We start from the raw sequence: 21665 nt of genomic DNA, 5'->3' as shown, positions 1-21665 counted from the left end.
TTCTTGGTCTCCGATTTTTTCAACGAGAAGTCTGGTGTCGGCCTACCACTCCTTCAGTTCGACTTTCTTCTCGATAGAAAGAGAAGAAAACATTAGTTCTGTAATATGTTCGATGGTAATCATACTGTACGAAGTGCAAACATAACACTACGCCTACATATAAATCACAACCTTTCTCCTAATTTCACCTTGTCACAGTAACCTCACAAGATCATTTATCAACACAAAGCGCTCTCCGATGAGTATGGCCAACATGAGTCAAGTGCGAGGAGACAGTAGTTACAGTCGTTATTCGTTTCGTTAGTCAATAATCCTAAATATTACAAGACTATTTTAAATATATACCAGCACATTCAACTCAGGTAAGTGCCTCAGTAAAATAGTTCCTAGTTTCAGGAGAGAAATGGCACAAACTGACCTCTGTTAAATAGAAATCAAATCACCAATGTTTTGGGTAGGTTGGCTGCAATGATAGGCAGCAGCAGAAACGCGCTGGAATCTCCGTTAGAACAACACATCTCTACTGTGCCTCCGATAGGCTCCCTCAAGGCCAGTCAAGTGAGACTCGGAGTGTTTGGTCCGCTATGAGAGAGCGCCCTCCTGCACAGGGCAAGCAGTGCATCGGGCTGCAGTACAGTACAACTCACACCCTTGATAATAATCTTATAGTAAAATATTTCCCTTGTTAACATTTAAGATTAAAATTCCTGAATTTAATGGAACCCCATGGGGGGTGCGCGCCTTAGTGCATCCCAAACAAGCCGCCACTGGTAAAGAAGTGAAATCAGAGGTAAGGCTTTTTGCGGATGATGTTATTCTCTATAGAGTAATAAATAAGTTACAAGATTGTGAGCAACTGCAAAGTGACCTCAATAATGTTGTAGAATCCTCTCTGTGGGCTGGTCGAGGGACCCTCCTCATGGATGGTGCTTGTGAAATGTAGGGATGATGAGCTGGTAGAAAGCGGACATCGTAATTCGGAGCTGTATGGCTGAACATCAGTGCTGTATGGAAAACAACAGCAGCGGTGTCTGCGGCGAATTGTCCGAAGGTGGCAATGGAGGTAGTGGTGGTGCTGGTAGTACAAGTAGTTGTGGCAGGAAAATATGGCATGTATGGATACATGGATGTTGACTCAACACCCCAGAGAGATGTAAAGAATGCTGGAAAATACGGATCAACACTGGAATATTTGCTAATCCACATGCAGTGTGATGAAGTTGATAGGTTCGTCCTGATGTGAGACCTCACTGATTTGCTTTCGTCCACCTGGCGAGTACACAATTTAAGAGGTAATAAACCTCCATGGCTGCTTTAAGTGTTGCAAACAGTCAGACGGCAAAAGATCCTAGGCAGTTTCAAATTGGAGGAAAATAATAAACTTTTATTGTAAAGAAATTGAATATTTAAGTTAGCTTTAAAGTTACAAGGCATTAGTAAGAACAAGATTTGTTACTTACAGAAATCTTCAGTTGATAAACCATCAAATAACTCATCAATTACTTTTTATTCCATGATTTAAATTTAATAAACATATAAAATACAAAACAATTTAACAATATCTGAAGCACATATAAAAAATACAAACACATCAGAATTTTTTCAAAATGTGGTGCTTTATTTTCATTTGGGACCTGTAATACCAATGTAGCCCAATACCTCAACAGGTTTGGGGCCAGGCAGCTTTCCTTGGAACGAGTCCATGATCATGGCCTGGTAGTTGCGGGCACCCTCAAGAGCTGCCTCTTCACGAAGCTCTGGAGGAGCTTTTGCTGCAGCTGCCTCAGCAGCCCGTACAGCACCATCGAAGTGACACGATGCTTCAGCACGAGCCAATCTCTCCACTGCTCGTTGGAAATCAGAGTCTCGATCTTTTCGGAACTCTGCACCTATCTTGAGCCAGGACTTACTGCTCTCAAGACTGGCTAATAAGCTTGCTGAATGTGGTTTCTTATCATATGCTGCCCGAGTATCTTCCACTATCTTACGTGCCATTGGGTGAACTTGATGTACCTTACTGCTTCTCAAATTCTTTAGTTCAGTCGTGACAGCAGCATCGAAGAGTTTCACACGGGATACTTTCTTTCTTCTTCTAGCTGCATGATCAAGAATGCGTTGCACAGGCTTTGGCAGGCTACCAGCAGCCTCATCACTAGAGTCTTCATTATCATCGTCATCATCATCATCATCACCACCCATTCCAACTATTCTTACTCGTCGACTCGTTGCACTGGGGCACCTTCCACCCGAGAATGCTGGACACACATTAACATCTTGTCTCAGACAAGGCCGAGATCTTGCTGGTGGACAGACTTCCTGGGGACATCCCTCGTAATCATCGTACTCCTAGAACAGTCAAAATTTACCTCATATTTATGTCAAAGATTTACGTTGATTGACTGACACATAGTAGGATAACAGAATAGACTCATAATATAGTTCAGGAGAATGATATTCTATTAACTTAAATTAAAATTCCTGTGTTCAAAATAACTCTCTATGTTGATACATATGTAATTCAATGAAGAGGATCAGCACCAGCACAATATGAAACTCTAACAATAATCTTTCAATCTGTTTCTGTACCTGGCTCATATTTCTATATGCATATACTGTATGCAGTACAATCATTAAGTTTGTAGACTGGCCGCATAGTATCACTGTGGTGCTCTAAAATGGATAGATTGCACTATGGGATGGTGTCATGAGAGTTCTTCTCTCATCCCAACAAGAAGCAGTTGGGTATATACAGTACACAGAACAACAGCCTCTGCTGTAAAGGGTAATTGAATGCAAGTAGCAGAATGTGAGAATGTTGCAGTTTGAGCAATGAGGAAACATCAAATACTGCCAAAAATTAGGTAAATCCACTTGCAAAATATTTTAGATGATGAAGCATTAATTACATACATCACCACAACAATAAAAACTCTTACAAGACAGGTCAAAATGTAAGGTGATGCTTGAACTGTTTTATGACTTATTGAGAACTGTGCACATGGAGTTTGTCCCACAAGTAACAACCAGAAGAAGAAGAAGAAATTCAATTCATCGCAAACAACCTGAGTTGTGGCTATTGTTACATGACAACATCCCTGCACATCACTTTGTGCTTGTCCAAGAGCAACTTGCAAGATAACAGGTCACCATTTTGCCACACCCTCTGTACTTGCCTGATTCCTCACTGTGTGATTTCTTTCTCTTTCCCAGCTTGAAATTTAATTTAAATTTAATTAAAGATTGGACCAGAGATCTCTTTGACTGCCACAAAAACTTATACTGTATAATCTCAATAGCTGAAGCAAAGATACATGGGCATAGATTTCTTGTTAAGAACATTACTCCACAAAAGCGGCTGTACAGGACCTTCCTGCCAATATCTTTCAGTAGTGTTTCTAACAGCTATATCAATATTGGCAGACGTACTTAGTGAGAAGTAATTAGAGACTCGATGTGGAACTGTGTAAGTGTACGCTGTCCTGCATGACTGCCTACTCTGTGGGCACCAGTCCATGAACTTTTTGGCTGTGGCAGTGAGTGTGTGTGTAATACACTAGGAGTATTTCCTCCTATTTTGTTTCTCAAGAATTGTTATAGCTAATTTTCAGGCATTTACCTGAAATACTCTTGTATCTTTCATGAATATTCTGTCTAATCTTCACATTGTTGCCAAAGTTTCTATTCACTTGTATTACCCGTGAGCAAGACCCCATGTCCCAACCTTGTAAAATTCCTTGTTGCATTTCCAGACATCAGCACAAACAGTTTCTTTCAGTCCTTTGGTGTCAGTAAAATGTAAAAAACAATGCTCATCCCTTAAGTGGCCAAGAAAATTATCTGAAGGTACCAAATCCAGGCTAAGTGTATGATGAGGAAGAAAAGTTCATCCCAATCTTGCATTTTCTTTCCTTGTGTGAAGACTAACATGGGGTCTTAAGTTAACATGCAGCAGTGGGATATCATCCATGTTTCTTTCAGATCAATCTCTGTGAATGTATGCTTTCAGCTTCTTTAGTACTTCCACATTCCTCTCTGAGTTAATGGTGCTATCTCTCTCCATCTAATCCATAAACAACACACCATCTTGTCCCAGAACAGTATCACCATGACTATACCAACAGAAAATATGCTCTAGAATTTCTTCTTCTTGTGCACTGAAATCTCATGCTGTCACTCCATTGATTGTCTCTTTATCTCTGGATTGTAATGGTCGACACATGTCCCATCTCCTGTCACTATGCATAAGAGATGTCTTTCCAAGACTCGTTATGCTCTTCAGTCAACATTTTCAGGACCGACTAGGAGCAAACCTTCCTGTAACCAAGCTCCTTAATGATGTTGATCACAACAAGTTTTCCAATACCCACTACGAATCAACAGATTTGACCATTTTTTTGGCCTTATATTGGTCCGTATTGACTGAGATCATTAAAAAAACCACAATGGGTTATGGGTCTGCCCTGTCAATATTTATAGTTAGTCTAATTATTTTAGTCTAACTAACTAGTCTAACAGTCTAACATAGTGAGTCTAGTAATGGTAATCTAACTATATACAGATAAACCTGCTTTGTACGTAACTCTGTTCTACATAATTCGCATTTGTACATAATTTCCTTTAGGTCCCGACAAAATATAATTTTAAAGCGTGTTAATTAAACCTTATTTATACGTAATCCGTTTATACGTAATTCGCTGTTATATGTATTGCCAGTGAAATATAACTGAGTTTTGTGTAACTGTAATGAGAATGTGCTTTTTAAAAAGAAACTACTGTATTTACTCAGTTCCATCTTTGTCGACGTAGGCAGAAGTAGAGTGATCGGGTTTCAGTGCTGAAACAGAACGCAGAGTTTCGCCGAGTGACATTGTTGACCCTTACTTACTGGCGGCTTAACAACTACGAATCCCCCTTCACTCCTCCTCTACCTTTGTCATTTGCCGCCAAAGATTAAGGTACATTACAAACAAAGTGGGCGGTTTCGGTGCGGAAACAAAATAAAATACAGTAAATTTGTTTGAACATGAGAACATCTTTCGTGGGAACAACGGAGAATAAAATGTCCACGATGCCGGTATCTGGTGTTTACTGTTGAACAATAGTTTTGTCATTCAGTTGTTTTTGATTAGCCATGGAGAACAGAAAAGGGAAAAGATAATATACGAGAAGTGGACGCTAATCCACACAAAACAAAAACTGAAATCGCTTCAGCCTTAGGGATTGCTTATACCATGCTATGTACAGTCATCAGTAAAAGAAACGCTATTTTGGATGAGTTCTTAAAACTGGGTTCAAAATCAGCAAAGCGCAGCCGTCAGCAAGAAGGATGGTACGTAGATTTGGAGAAAGCACTTTTCACATGGTTCCAGCAAAAGCAAAAGCGGGCTGCAGCTCTACCAATTAGTGGAGACATGCTGAAGGCAAAGGCAAAAGCTAAAATGATGAGTATCACTGCTGCTTTCAAGGCTTCATCAGGATGGTTGCAAGGATTTAAAGATCGTCATGGGATCACAGGGAGAACAATTTGCGATGACTCAAAATCTGCAGACGACGTCAGGGTGCAACACTGGAAAGAAGAGGTTCTGCCGGGTATCGTAAGCGATTATCAGCCTCCAAACATCTACAACTGTGAAGAGACCGGCCTATTCTACAATCTCCTTCCTAATAAAATATTAGCTGAAAAAGGTGACTCATGCCATGGAGGGAAGGAAAGTAAAATTCGTGTAACAGTAGTTCTCGCCACCAACGCAGATGGATCTGACAAACTTCCTCCACTTGTGATAGGAAAATCGAAGAATCCAAGGTGTTTTAAGGATGCGAAAACAAAACCTAAGGAATATGAATCCAGTGGAACAGTGGTTGAAAAAACTGGACATTAAAATGAAAAAGAAACAGAAGAAGATTCTTCTTCTTATGGATCGATGTGCAGCACATCCACCTCAAATTGTTCTGGAGAATGTCCGAATGGAATTTTTCCCTCCTAACAGTACCAGTGTTCTACGACCGCTTGATTTGGGCTTCATTGCAAATTTAAGAGTGCATTATAGAAAAATGCTGGTTCAACATTTAATAACACTGAGTGATGCAGGAAATTAACCTCTCTCCATTAATTTGCTACAAGCCATGGACTTTATTTCGGCTGCCTGGAAGCAGGTGTCATCCTCCACAATTGGCAACTGTTTCCGCAAAGCTGGTGTCTGATGAGAAGAGACTGCCTCTATGATTATGGGGACGACGTTTTGTCTGGCAATGAGCTAACGCTACCGGAGGGTGTATAACAAATAGAATTCGATACTTTTGTGCATTTTGATGACAATCTGGCTGTATGTGGAGAACTACCGGATGAAGAGGTTATTGCTGATGTATGCCAACAACGCGGCGGAGATGGACCAGCTACAAGTGATAGTGACATTGGAGATGATGATAACGACTTGAATCTGGACACCTGAACTGAGTGAAGTGTTAAGTGCGAAAAGTTGTAGTGAAAATGCTTTGAATGCATTACCAAATTTGCTAAAGGAGGTTTATACTCTTATTGCAAGAAAAGTGAAACAAGCCAAACTATCTGATTTCTTTAAGGCTGGGCCAAATTCAAAATAATATTTTATGTCTTAATGTATTGTTATTTGCAAGGATTTACACATGTAGGTCTATTCCATGGTTTTTCAGTAAACATGTGATGTATTGCATAAGTCTGATTTCTAAGTAATTCTGAGTTACAAGTAGTTTTTTCTCTTCCCCTTGATATACGTATAAGTTAGGTTCAGCTGTATTAATAAAAATTGACAAGGTGGACACATTAAACAACCCATTGTGTTTATTTGAATACCCACTATGCTGATAAACCGAGAGATAAACATAATCCACCAAATTGCTCATAACAATGGATACTCTAGAGAATTTATTAACAGAATGATAAATAAAGTGAAAAATGAACCAAAAACAACTTTAGTTAAAAATCAAAAGGATAAAAAGAAATTTGCAGTACTAACTTATCAAAATAAGTACTCTTAACAACTAGCCAAAATTTTCAGAATAAAGAACTTCAATATTGCATACAAAACTGTTAATAATACTAATAGGATAATTTTCAATTCAGATAAAATTGAAAATAAATGTACATTTAATACTGGTAAGTCAGGAAGGAATTTACAAACTGACATGCCAAACATTTAGGCAGCGATACATAGGACAGTCTGGAAGATGTTTGGCTATAAGGTATTGTACCAGAAAAGCCTATGTCCTGGCCCATATCAATCGAAAGAAACGTTATTCCAGCATAAAATATCCGTCCGACGTACGAACATTTAAATAAAGGAATGTTCCAGCATGTGCCAGACTTCACGAGTGCACTTGGCGAAGTCAAGTGACGTCACCTGTCGCTCGAAGGTCACCTCCCCTTGAGATATTTCTCGAAAAGAATTTTCTTTTCGCAAGCTTTTCAACGCCTTAACCAATTTCAACGGGACAAACGCTGAATTGTAGCGGACGTCATAAAAGTTAATCCCTGTGAATTTCGAATTAATCCATCCCATGGTTGTTGAGTTATAATAATTTAAAGTCTAAGAAAATTATACACTCACGGTCACATGGCCAAGAGAACTACCCCTCCCAGCGCCGGTATATATATGTCAAGGCTAACAAGCAGAGCAGGGCAGTACACAGATGTGTGTGAGTGAGACAGAGGAGGGACCGACCCTTGTACAGTATGTCCGCGCAGTCACGGTGAAAGTACTTGCCGTCGCGTTTCCGGAACACGAAGTTATATCGCCGACAAAATTATAAAAGACGTCGCACTGTATTTAGTACATCGCGTCGCGACTACAGTCTAATTCTAAAGACATTTGAGAATATAATACGAGTGAAACTTATTGAAGTGCAAATACCAAATATTTAACGTTCACAGAATATATCATTACGTGTAGACTCAGTTTACTTCACATGATATTGAACTTCTACAGAAACTAATGTGTAGAATTACCAGAACTCATTTCTTTTTGAGTATTGAACTTTATTCATGCCATATTAGTATACGACTTACAGTAGTAATCTGGGTGAATACTAAGAACTTTACTGAGGTAATATGATGTTATAATAACAAGATAATCAGAAAATAATCCTTAGTGACTTAATGACCGTGTTCAAAGACTGTGATTATAGACTATGATTTGCCTTTTTCAAGTGTGAACTGTGTAATTATGGACGTTTTCAGTAACGACTTTAAATAGTATTTCACACAGGAAGGACTGTGATTATTCATTTAACATCTTAAAGTTCAATTACGCTATAAACTGTGTTCAACAGTAAATGACAGTGTCAGTGATAACTACTCGCACCAAGTGAATTTTCCGTGTGTGAAAAATCACCTTAACGAGCTGCAATTCTACACAATCCAGTTCCAGCTATCATCACCTCATCGGGGGACGTCAACATGGTGTGTTAAGGGAACATCGCCGATCCTGATTCTCCACGGAACATTCCAGATGTCCATCCTTCAACATTTCTTTCATTAAGTGAGTAGTAACAAACTGACTAAAATTTTCTCATTAATTTTGAACAGTGGAAACTTCAGTGCCGCGTATGAACAAATATTTCAGAGTTCTCATAGTTTCTCAGAAGTGATTAATTTAATTTTCAATTTTAATTTTCATATCTCATAGAAAGACTTTAGGCTTTTCAAGTGTGCTATACATCAAGGTTTATAAACTGAAAAACTGAAAACTTTTAACAGAAATTTAATTTCTCATGTCAATTTGCAATTACAAGTGTGTGCTCATATTTAGAAAGACTTTAGGTGGAAATCTAATACCTCGTATTCTTACATATGAAAGACTTTGGAATCAGTGATATTCATTTAATTTTCATGAACAGAATTCAGGAAGATTACGTTCAAACTTTTACTTTCAATGCCAGATTTGAGTCCAACAATCATATTGCAGGGTGAAGAATTAATAAATTGTTTAAAAAAAATTTTTAACCATCTATTATTCGCTCTGCGAGTCTATCCTACTCTGTATCGGCTCCAAAACCAAGTTCCACACCCTGAGGTCCTACTCATGCCCTTTCCCCAAAAACTTTTCCTGGTACAGTATAAAGAACATGTTAATGCAGTCAAACATAAAAGAATTCGGCAATGGGAGAGCATATGGTTGAAAAGAATAATAAATTCACAGAGATTTCTAGTGACATGGAATTAATACATTTAGCCAAAAGGGGAAAAAAATTAATGTTTTAGAAAGTTTAGAAATGTAGCTTGCTCAAAAAAATCACTTTGAATCAAGTTTAAATGAAAGAAGTACAGATGGGAACCCATTATATGAACTAGTGTTTAATCATTTAAGGAAGAAAAGAAAAAAAAAGAAGGAAAAGATAAAAAATGAAGATATTAAATTTATATTTGGGTATTCTCATTCAACATCATCAAAATATTAAAATTCTATGTAATGATAATTTTCATAATATTTCATTAATGTTTGTTTATTCATTGATATGGTGAATTATGAGAGCCTCCGTGGATCAAGCAGCAGCACACCGGCCTCTCACTGCTGGGTTCCGTGGCTCAAATCCCAGTCACTCCATGTGAGATTTGTGCTGGACAAAGTGGAGGCGGGACAGGTTTTTCTCCGGGTTTTCCAGTTTTCTGTCATATTTCATTCCAGCAACACTCTCCAATATCATTTCATCTGCCATTCATCATTCATTGCCCCAGAGGAATGTGACAGGCATCGGCAGCTGGCACAATTCCTCTCCTCGCCGCTAGAGAGGGGCTTCATTCATTCCATTCCTGACCCAGTTGAATGACTAGAAACAGGCTGTGGATTTTCATGGTGAATCTATATATATATATATATATATATATATATATATATATATATATATAAAATAACTTGTCCTGACTGACAGATTCATCATCGCCCAGCCAAAACTACTGGACATAAAGAAATAAAATTTTGGGGATATATTCATATTAAGATGTAGGTGCTCCTTAAGAGAGGATTTTTGGATATTCTGTCGCTAAGGGGGCGAAAATGGGGGGTGAAATTTTGAAGTGAGTGTATCTATATCTCAAAACTTTAATAGTTTACAGATGTAAAAATTGGTATTTAGAATCTTCTTTAAAAATAAGGAAACACATGTTTTTTTGTTTTCAGAAATTCCCAACAGAAGGGGTTAAAAAGGGTGAAAAAGGGTGAAAAAGGGTGAAAAAGGGGTTGAATGCCTTTAATCAGGATACCGTTACTTTTATCTCAGAAACTGAAGATATTACAGACTTAAAAATTGGTACTTTTGATCTCTTTTAAAAATAAAGAAATACGTATTTTTTTGTTTTTGGAAAATCCAATTAATGGGAGGGTGAAAAGGGGGGTGAATTTTTAAAATGAGTGCATCTATATCTCAAAACTTATAAGGTTTACAGATGTACAATTTGGTATTTAGAATCTTCATTAAAAATAAAGAAACATGCATATTTTTTTTGTTTTCAGAAAATCCCAATAGGAGGGGTGAAAAGGGGTGAAAAGGGGTGAAAAAGGGTGAAAAAGGGTAAAAAGAGGGTTGAATGCCTTTAATGAGGATACTTATATCTCAATAACTGAAGATATTACAGACCTGAAAATTGGTGTTTGAGATCTCCTTTAAAAATAAAGAAACACGTATTTTTTTGTTTTTGAAAAATCCAATTAATGGGGGGGGGGTGAAAAGGGGGTGAATTTTTAAAATGAGTGTATCTATTTCTCAAAACTTTTAAAGTTTATAGATGTAAAAATTGGTATTTAGAATCTCCTTTAAAAATAAAGAAACACATTTTTTTTTGTATTCGGAGAATCCCAATAGGAAGGGTGGAACCTGAAGATATTACAGACCTGAAAATTGGTATTTGGGATCTACTTTAAAAATAAAGAAACAGGTATTTTTTTCATTTTTGGAAAATCCAAATAATGGGGGATGAAAAGGGGAGTGAATTTTTAAAATGAATGTGTCTATATCTTAAAACTTTAAAAGTTTACAGATGTAAAGATTGGTATTTAGAATCTCCTTTAAAAATAAAGGAACAGGTATTTTTTTTCTGCAAATCTCAATAGGAGGGATGTAAAAGGTGAATAATGGGTTGAATTCCTTTAATGAGGATACATATATCTCAGAAACTGAAGATATTACAGAACTGAAAATTTGTATATGGGATCTCCTTTATAAATAAAGAAACACGTATTTTTTTTGTTTTTGGAAAATTCAATTAATGGCGGTTAAACAGGAGTGACAAATTGGGGTGAATGTTTTGAAAGACTATATCTACAGAATATCTGAGAAACGTAAAATGTTACAGACGTAAAAAGTGGGTATTTGGAATCTCCTTTAAATGTAAAAAAACATAGGTGATTTGTTTTTGGAAACTCCACTTAAGGGGAACTAAAAAGGGGTGAAATTTTAAAATGAGAATTTCCATAGTATTTCTCAAAAAACTTAACATGTTACAGAAGTGAAAAATGGTACTTTTTATCTCTATTAAAAATTAAGAAACATGTATCTTTAGTTTTCGGAAATACCACTTGGGTGGCTGAAAATGGTGTTGAATACTTTTAATTAGGCTACTGATATCTCAAAAATGAAGATGTTACAGATGTGAAATTTGATATTTGGAATCTGCTCTAAAAGTAAAGAAACACGTATTCTCGGAAAATACAATGAAGGGGGGGGCGCGGGGGGGCGGGGGGGGGGGTGTGAATGAATTGAAAAATTAATTGACTTAATTGTATGAGAATACATACATCTAATAAAAACTAAAGTTGGTACAGACATGAAAATTGGTATTTGGATCTCCTTTGAAAACAAAGAAAAACGCGTTTTTGGGGGGAAACCATCTTGGGGGGCGGGAGTGGAAAGGAGTTGAATTCCTTTCATGAGGACACATACATCAAAAACTGAAGAAGTTAGAGTCATAATAATTGGTATTTAGTAGATCCTTTATTATTAAAGGAACAAGTATCTTTTGCCGGAAAATTCACATGGGGGGGGGGGACTGTGAAAGGAAGTGAAAAAAAGTTAATTATTTTTAAGGGAATACTTATATCTCAAAACTGAAGGTAATAGACGTGAACATTGGTGTGTGGAATCTCCTTTAAACATAAAGAAACACGCCTTCTTTTAATTTTTTTTGGAGGGGGGGGTAAATAAACTTAACGGCAGTGGGGTGTAAAAGGAGGTGAGACCAATTGATTTTACAGTTCATAATGTACTTATAAGGAGCCTCCGTTGCTCAGGTGGCAGCACACCGGCCTCTCACAGCTGGGTTCCGTGGTTCAAATGCCGGTCACTCCATGTGACATTCGTGCTGGACAAAATGGAGGCGGGGCAGGTTTTTCTCCGGATACTCTGGTTTTCCCTGTCATCATTCATTCCAGCAACACTGTACAATATTTCATTTCATTTGTCATTCATCGATCATTGCCCCAGGGGAGTGCTTCGGGAGCCGGCAAATTCCTATTGTCGCCGCTAGATGGGGCTTTATTCATTCCATTCCTGAACCTGTCGAATGACTGGAAACAGGCTGTAGATTTTCGATGTACTTATTCTGATCATAAACCAATCATTTTTAATCTTTCCTGGGTTCGTTTTCAACAGCCATCTTTTTCTTCGGAGAATGTTCTTAGATTACAGTAAATTCTCCTGACATATAAATAAAAATTTTAACACATTTGAAATAAACAATAGGAATGAGACTGCCCGTCAAATTGTTCACCTCTATAATAAGTCCAATAATGCACGGAAGTATGACATTCGTATCGCCAGAAATCCCGCACACTTGCCTACGCTCTACAATGGTGCTGGTCACATTGTAAACAATGACAATGGCAGCAGATGTAATTTACCACCAAGTAGCGGTCTTGCATCTTGCTGTGCGGTCCAGAACATCAATAATAATAATAACAGTAATAATAATAGTAGTAATAATAATAATAATAATAATAATAATAATAATAATAATAATAATAATAATAATAATAATAATAATAATAATAATAATAATAATAATGTTCTGGACCATCGTCAAATTTCCGGACCGCACTGGAAACGGGTCCTGGACGGGTAATGACTAAGAATGCAGTCCGGCCGCGGGTTCAGTACCGCCAAGGCACCCAAGACGACACCGCGCTGGATCTCCTGAAGGATTTGATCCATATTAAAAATGCTTATAGGAAAAGATGGCAAAGATTAGGGACCCAACTGACCGGGTGGAATACCTGGAACTAGCCCAGGAAGTACAAAATCGATTGCTGGAAAGAAAGATTGAAAAATGGGAGGAAACTTGCCGTAATCTATTAGATAACGAGTCAGATCACGAATTTTGGGCGGATTCGTGCAGAAAACGAGTCAGATCGCAAATTTCGGTGGATTACGTATCTAAAACAATAAGCATTAAATTATAAATTTCAGTACAATGCTGTAGCGAAGCACGGGTATCTTGCTAGTTATATTGTATACAGTAATATTTCTTTAAATTTTGGGCTAAACTAAAGATAGACATATACTGATTTTATTCTTTGATTGCACTTCACTGATGAAGGGAATGTACTGTGTTCCTGAAACACGTATGAATAAATAATTTTCAGTTATAAAAAGTGTATTGACAGGGTGGACCAAACACATACTATTTACCCACTATGTTGCAGAGCTCACATGTCGTGATCCATCAGTTTTTGATGAGTGTGTTGATTCAATCATTGATGTCTTGCCACTGCATTCACTGGCTGACCACTTTGAGGTTTGTTAATGATATTTGCTTTCCCAGTTCGGAAGTGTTTTGTCTATCTTCTGACTGTACTGATGTCAATGGCATTGTCATCACACACATTTGTTAGTCAAATGTGGATCTCATTTAATTGGACTCATTTGTTCTACTATGAGGAATTCCTCATTGTGATTGAACACATCAGGATGTTCAGACTCCTATCTACAGACTTGAAAATTTGTAGGCTTGTAGCATTTCTTTCCAGCCTCGTACCTGGAGGCCTTTGGGTTCGATTATCAGCCAAGTAAGGGATTTTTACCTGAAGCTGAGGAGCACATATAAAATGAACTGGCATAACTGTGAATGGGAAGAAGGCAGCATTCAAGATGTAATATCCACAGAAAACTGGTGAAAATTGGCTGAACAACAATCAACTGACAGAGGGAAGCCAAGAGGACTCTTGCAGCAGCACGACATGATCACCTGTATAAACAACTGGACACAAAGGATGAAGAAAAGAAAATCTACCAGCTGGCAAAGACATGAACATAGGAAGCAAGACATTGAACACTACAAATGTGTGAAGACAAGATGAGAAGTGACTACTGAACAAAGCCATAATCCTGAAATGAAAATGAAATCCTACAACCTGTTTTCCAGTCATTGACCGGGTCAGGGATGGAATGAATGAAGCATATATAGGCTATTAGTACGATGGGGTCGCCACTCCCAAAGTGATTTATTAATGACTGATAGATGCTATGAAATGAGAATGGAGAGTGTTGCTGGAATGAAAGATGACAGGGAAAACTGGAGTACCCGGAGAAAAACCTGTCCGGCCTCCGCTTTATCCAGCACAAATCTCACATGGAACGACTGGGATTTGAACCACGGTATCCAGCAGTGGGAGGCCGACGTGCTGCCGTCTCAGCCATGGAGGCTCTACTAATCCTGAAATACTGGCAAGAATATTTTAATGAGATCTCAAACATCAAGTTTCCACACCCACCCACAGTCAGATACATGCTAAACCAATTTTTTCTGTTACTCAGTCATCAATCAATCAATACTGATCTGCATTTAGGGCAGTCGCCCAGGTGGCAGATTTCCTATCTGTTGCCTTCCTAGCCTTTCCCTAAATGATTTCAAAGAAACTAGAAATTTATTAAACGTCTCCCTTGGTAAGTTATTCCAATCCCTAACTCCCCTTCCTATAAATGAATATTTGCCCCAGTTTGTCCTCTTGAATTCCAACTTTATCTTCATATTGTGATCTTTCCTACTTTTATAAACGCCACTCAAACTTATTCGTCTACTAATGTCATTCCACGCCATCTCTCCGCTGACAGCTCGGAGCATACCACTTAGTCGAGCAGCTCTTCTTCTTTCTCTCAATTCTTGCTGCTGCTAGAGGCTTTACGTCGCACCGACACAGACAGGTCTTATGGCGACGATGGGATAGGAAAGGCCTAGGAGTTGGAAGGAAGCGGCCGTGGCCTTAATTAAGGTACAGCCCCAGCATTTGCCTGGTGTGAAAATGGGAAACCACGGAAAACCATCTTCAGGGCTGCCGATAGTGGGATTCGAACCTACTATCTCCCGGATGCAAGCTCACAGCCGCGCGCCAATCTCTCTCAATTCTTCCCAACATAAACTTTGCAACATTTTTGTAACGCTACTCTTTTGTTGGAAATCACCCAGAACAAATCAAGCTGCTTTTCTTTGGATTTTTTCCAGTTCTTGAATCAGGTAATCCTGGTGAGGGTCCCATACACTGGAACCATACTCTAGTTGGGGTCTTACCAGAGACTTATATCCCCTCTCCTTTACATCCTTACCACAACCCCTAAACACCCTCATAACCATGTGCAGAGATCTGTACCCTTTATTTACAATCCCATTTATGTGATTACCCCAATGAAGATCTTTCCTTATATTAACACCTAGATACTAACAATGATCCCCAAAAGGAACTCTCACCCCATCAATGCAGTAATTAAAACTGAGAGGAATTTTCCTATTTGTGAATCTCACAACCTGACTTTTAACCCCGTTTATCAACATGCCATTGCCTGCTGTCCATCTCACAACATTTTCGAGGTCACGTTGCAGATGCTCACAATCTTGTAACTTATTTATCACTCTATAGAGAATAACATCATCTGCAAAAAGCCTTACCTCAGATTCCACTCCTTTATTCATATCATTTATATATATAAGAAAACATAAAGGTCCAATAATACTGCCTTGAGGAATTCCCCTCTTAATTATTACAGAGTCAGATAAAGCTTCACCTACTCTAATTCTCTGAGATCTATTTTCTAGAAATATAGCCACCCATTCAGTTACTCTTTTGTCTAGTCCAATTGCACTCATTTTTGCCAGTAGTCTCCCATGATCCACCCTATCAAATGCTTTAGACAGGTCAATCGCGATACAGTCCATTTGACCTCCAGAATCCAAGATATCTGCTATATCTTACTGGAATCCTACAAGTTGAGCTTCAGTAGAATAACCTTTCCTAAAACCGAATTGCCTTCTATCGAACCAGTTATTAATTTCACAAACATGTCTAATATAATCAGAAAGAATGCCTTCCCAAAGCTTACATACAATGCATGTCAAACTTACTGGCCTGTAATTTTCAGCTTTATGTCTATCACCCTTTCCTTTATACACAGGGGCTACTGTAGAAACTCTCCGTTCATCTGGTATAGCTCCTCCGACCAAACAATAATCAAATAAGTACTTCAGATATGGTACTATATCCCAACCCATTGTCTTTAGTATATCCCCAGAAATCTGATCAATTCCAGTCGCTTTTCTAGTTTTCAACTTTTGTATCTTATTGTAAATGTCATTGTTATCATATGTAAATTTTATTACTTCTTTGGCCTTAGTCTCCTCCTCTATCTCGACATTATCCTTGAAACCAACAATCTTTACATACTGCTGACTGAATACTTCTGCCTTTTGAAGATCCTCACATACACACTCCCCTTGTTCATTAATTATTCCTGGAATGTCCTTCTTGGAACCTGTTTCTGCCTTAAAATACAACATACCCTTCCATTTTTCACTAAAATTTGTATGACTGCCAATTGTGCTTGCCATCATGTTATCCTTAGCTGCCTTCTTTGCTAGATTCAATTTTCTAGTAAGTTCCTTCAGTTTCTCCTTACTTCCACAGCCATTTCTAACTCTATTTCTTTCCAGTCTGCACCTCCTTCTTAGTCTCTTTATTTCTCTATTATAATAAGGTGGGTCTTTACCATTCCTTACTACCCTTAAAGGTACAAACCCATCCCAGAGTCTCTTTACATTTTTATTTACCTTTTTCCACCGATCATAGTTTCTTTTTAGAAACTGCCTCATGCCTGCTTTATCAGCCATATGGTACTGCCTAACAGTCCTACTTTTAAGACCTTCCTTTCTATCACATTTATTTTGAACTACCACAAAAACAGCTTCATGATCACTAATACCATCTATTACTTCAGTTTCCCTATAGAGCTCATTTGGTTTTATCAGCACCACATCCAGGATATTTTTCCCTCTGGTTGGTTCCATCACTTTCTGAATCAGCTGTCCTTCCCATATTAACTTATTTGCCATTTGTTGGTCATGCTTCCTGTCGTTCACATTTCCTTCCCAATTGACATCTGGCAAATTCAGATCTCCCGCTACAATCACATTTCTTTCCATGTCGTTTCCCATATAGCTGACTATCCTATCAAATAATTCCGAATCCGCGTCAGTGCTACCCTTTCCCGATCTGTACACTCCAAATATATCAAGTTGGCTATTATCTTTAGAAATGAGCCTTACACCTAGAATTTCATGTGTCTCATCTTTTACTTTTTCGTAGCTTACAAATTCTTCTTTCACCAGAATGAACACTCCCCCTTCGACCCTTCCTATCCTATCTCTACGATACACACTCCAGTGATATAGATGTTGTTTCCCATAGGGAATCTGAAATATTTGTCCTGAATGAGCAAATTTATAATACCAATATAAATGGTCCTTTATTGGACATTATAAATTTTCCAGCGAGCTCATTCTTGGTTGCCAGCGTTTCGCCCTCGTGTGCTAGGGTGGGCTCATCAGTTGGTACCTAGCACACCTACCAATACGCTGGCTAGTGCATACCATGGAGGCCACTGCGTAGGCTAACTGGAGCCACCGGCAGTGCCAATGCACTAAGAGACTTTGTCTCATCACTAAAAATTGTTGCCTGCTTGGCCATCATCTGGTTTTATCAGCACCACATCCAGGATATTTTTCCCACTGGTTGGTTCCATCACTTTCTGAATCAGCTGTCCTTCCCATATTAACTTATTTGCCATTTGTTGGTCATGCTTCCTGTCGTTCACATTTCCTTCCCAATTGACATTTCTTTCCATGTCGTTTCCCATATAGCTGACTATCCTATCAAATAATTCCGAATCCGCGTCAGTGCTACCCTTTCCCGATCTGTACACTCCAAATATATGATATGATGGCCAAGCAGGCATCAATTTTTAGTGATGAGACAAAGTCTCTTAGTGCATTGGCACTGCCGGTGGCTCCAGTTAGCCTACGCAGTGGCCTCCACGGTATGCACTAGCCAGCGTATTGGTAGGTGTGCTAGGTACCAACTGATGAGCCCACCCTAGCACACGAGGGCGAAACGCTGGCAACCAAGAATGAGCTAGCTGGAAAATTTATAATGTCCAATAAAGGACCATTTATATTGGTATTACACAATCCAGTGCCGTGAGAAAATTTCTGCATCCATTATATCATTTCTCAGCCATGATTCAACTCCTATTACAATATCTGGTAAATATATATCTATTAAATTACTTGATTCTATTCCTTTCTTTACAATACTTCTACAGTTCAACACTAACAATTTTATGTCATCCCTACTTGATTTCCAGTTCCCTGTTCCCTTATCACTGCTCCCTAGGCCATCCCGTTTCCCTGAATGTACCTCCCTATTACCCTTCCAAACAAATTTCCTAACTTATACGTACCACTGCGGTTTAAATGAAGGCCATCTGAGCGCAGATCCCTATCTCCTACCCACCCATTACGATCTAGAAATTTCACTCCCAGTTTCCCACAAACCCACTCCATAGTCTCATTTAAATCCCCAATCACCCTCCAGTCAGTATCCCTTCTACACAGTATTCCACTAATAACAATCTCCGCTTTCTTAAACTTCACCCGTGCTGCATTTACCAGATCCCACACATCTCCAACTATGTTGGTACTTATATCAGCTTACCTTACGTTGCTGGTACCAACGTGAAACACTACCACCTTCTCCTTCCCCTCCTCCCTCTCTTCTGCAGTAAAGGTGAAGAAAGCTACAGATAAGCATGCAAAACTAAAAAGCTACTGGACTATGATGATCTTCAGGCAGTTCTGTGGAAGCTTAATGATCTCCAAGATCCTATGATCACCTATTATTGGACTTCTTTAATGCCATGGTTGACACTGGACAGTCTCCTGCTGACAGCGTTATGAGCATTAAAGTACCGGTACTCATATTTAAGAATAGGGGTGATCCAACACTTTGTTCATATCACTACCCTCACACCGGGTGAGTTGGCTATGCGGTTAGGGGCGGGCAGCTGTGAGCTTACATCCAGGAGATAATGGGTTCAAACCCCACTGTCCGCAGCCCTGAAGATGGTTTTCTGTGGTTTCCCATATTCACTCCAGGCAAATGCTGGGGCCGTACCTTAATTGAGGCCACAGCCTTATCCTTCCCACTCCTAGGAATCTCCTGTCCCATCATCGCTATAAGGACCTAACTGTGTCAGTGCGATGTAAAGCAAATTGCAAATTGTAAAAAATTACCACCTCATTTGTTTCCTTTGTCACTCACTTAAGATCTTTGAGCAAATCTTAGACCATTGCTTACACAGCATCATCAATTTCAGTATCAGGTTATAAGTTTCACCAGGAAGAAAAGACCTCTCACTTTTAATTACAAAATACCTCACAGAGATCACTTAAGTACCAATTGTAGGTGTTGAATCAGTGAAGAACGGTGTAAGAAGATGAAATTTAGACTGGGACAAGATTGTGGAAGAAGAATGATGGAAGGAAAGAGGAAGATGGGGAAGTGCCATAAATATCCCGACCCGGCATGAGCTGGATAAGGGGATGTGATGACAATGATAATGTAGGTGTTTATATGAACATCTTCATTGGGATAATCACATTAACAAGGTTGTAAATAAAGGTTAGAGATTTCTTCATATTGTTATGAGAGCATTTAGGAGTTTTGGTAAGGAAATAAGACCCTAATTAGAGTATGGTTCTAGCATATGGAACTCCCACCAGAATTACTTGATCAAGTTAACTGTAAAAGCAGCACAATTTGTTGTTTGGTTTCTGAAAAGAAAAAACAAAAAAAAAAGATAGTGTTACAAAAATGTTGCAAAATTTTGGACTGAGAAGACTTTGGAGTAAGGAGTTGAGCTACTCGACTAACCAATATGTTCCAAACTGTCAATAGAGAGATGGTATGGAATTACATTAGTAGATGAATAAGCTTGAATTAAGTTCTTAAAAGTATGAAAGATCATAATACTATAAAAGATGGAATTCAACAGGACATCATGAGGCCAATATGTTTCTAGGAAGAGGAATTAGGGTTTGGAATTATTTATCAAAGGAGATGTTTGATAAAAATCCAACTTCTTTGAAATAATTTAAGAAAAGTTTCGATAAACAATCGACAGGGAATCTGCCACCTGAGCGACAGACCTAAATGCAGAGCAACCAATGTGGATTTGACCAAGGTTCCAGTACCACATACTCTATGTTTGCATGCCTTTCTTGATCTAAATAAAGTTAGTCTGGGGCCATGGCCATGTGGTTAGTGTGCTGGCCTTTGTTCCAAGAGGTCCCAGGTTCGATTCCAAAAAAGGTTGAGTCTTTTAACCTCCATAGGTTAATTCCTCTGGCTTGGGAGTTGGGTGCGAGTGCCGTCCTCAGTATTAAGTCATCATAAAAAGGGCCCCATCCTCACGAACACCCAGGTCGCCCGTAAGGCATCAACTTGAAAGACTTTCACCAGGCCTCTTCAGAGGCCACACGCCATTTGGTATCCTAATTTGGGTATGCACTACGTGGCCACGGAGTTCCAGAGTTCCTCACAAACTGGGTGCACATGTTCTACCGGAATGCCACCAGTGCCATCAGACATGTGAGGTGTTCAGTTGGTATCACTAATGGCTTTCCCATGAGAGCTGGCTTCCACGAGGGATCTGTATTATCACCACTCCTCTTTGTTTAATAATCAGGAAAGAATTGGAAAAACTGGTGCAGGCCTGGACCATTCACTTTTCACAGTTCAGACACTGTGAAAATGGAGCATACGGAGATAACCTCAGCCTCAGGCACTATTCAAGTCAACAACAGGAACTTGAAAATGACTATTCTATTCCAGTACTCCGGTCCCTGCCTATAGAGCGATGCCGATATCTATAGTGACATGCTAACAATAGTGGAAGAGGTGGTGGGACGTCACAGGAACACTACAATATGTGACCAAAGGATCCCTATCCATCTTAAATCAGATATCTATAAAAACTGTTGTCTGTTCTATGATGTTGTATGGAACAGAGTGCGGCCTATAACAAAAGTCACTGAATATCATCTCCATATTATGAAAAAATGTAAATGGTTGGTTACATAGTTGGAGTCTCCCATTTGAACCATATTTGCAATGACACTCTTAGAAGACACTTTGGCATTGCCCCTATCCACAACAAAATGTAAGAAGAATAGTTACAATGGCTTAGACAAATCTTGAGAGCAGCACCTTGTAAGGTCTTAATATATTCTACATACTGAAGGCCAGAGTTGAAAAGGCAGACCCAAACAAAGCTGGGCGGACTCCATCAATGCAGACCTAAAAATATCTATGGCATGC

At 38.8% G+C, this 21665-nt stretch overlaps 1 protein-coding gene across 2 annotated transcripts in view; it reads right to left on the bottom strand.

Moving 5' to 3' along the window:
• Positions 1 to 1617: 1617 nt before the first annotated feature.
• Positions 1618 to 21665, bottom strand: part of LOC136872761 (uncharacterized) — a 92477-nt gene continuing 72429 nt past the window's right edge. For both annotated transcript variants that reach the window (XM_067146591.2, XM_068227524.1), the window contains exon 2: positions 1618 to 2346. In XM_067146591.2, the coding sequence (XP_067002692.2) occupies positions 1624 to 2199 (576 nt within the window). In that variant the 5' untranslated portion in view covers positions 2200 to 2346 and the 3' untranslated portion in view covers positions 1618 to 1623. The remainder of the gene's footprint in view (positions 2347 to 21665) is intronic.

Source organism: Anabrus simplex, chromosome 4, assembly GCF_040414725.1.
Source record: "Anabrus simplex isolate iqAnaSimp1 chromosome 4, ASM4041472v1, whole genome shotgun sequence".
Classification (NCBI taxonomy): Eukaryota; Metazoa; Arthropoda; class Insecta; order Orthoptera; family Tettigoniidae; genus Anabrus; species Anabrus simplex.
Note: the sequence above shows the minus strand (reverse complement) of the source record. Positions and strands in the feature narration are given on the sequence as shown.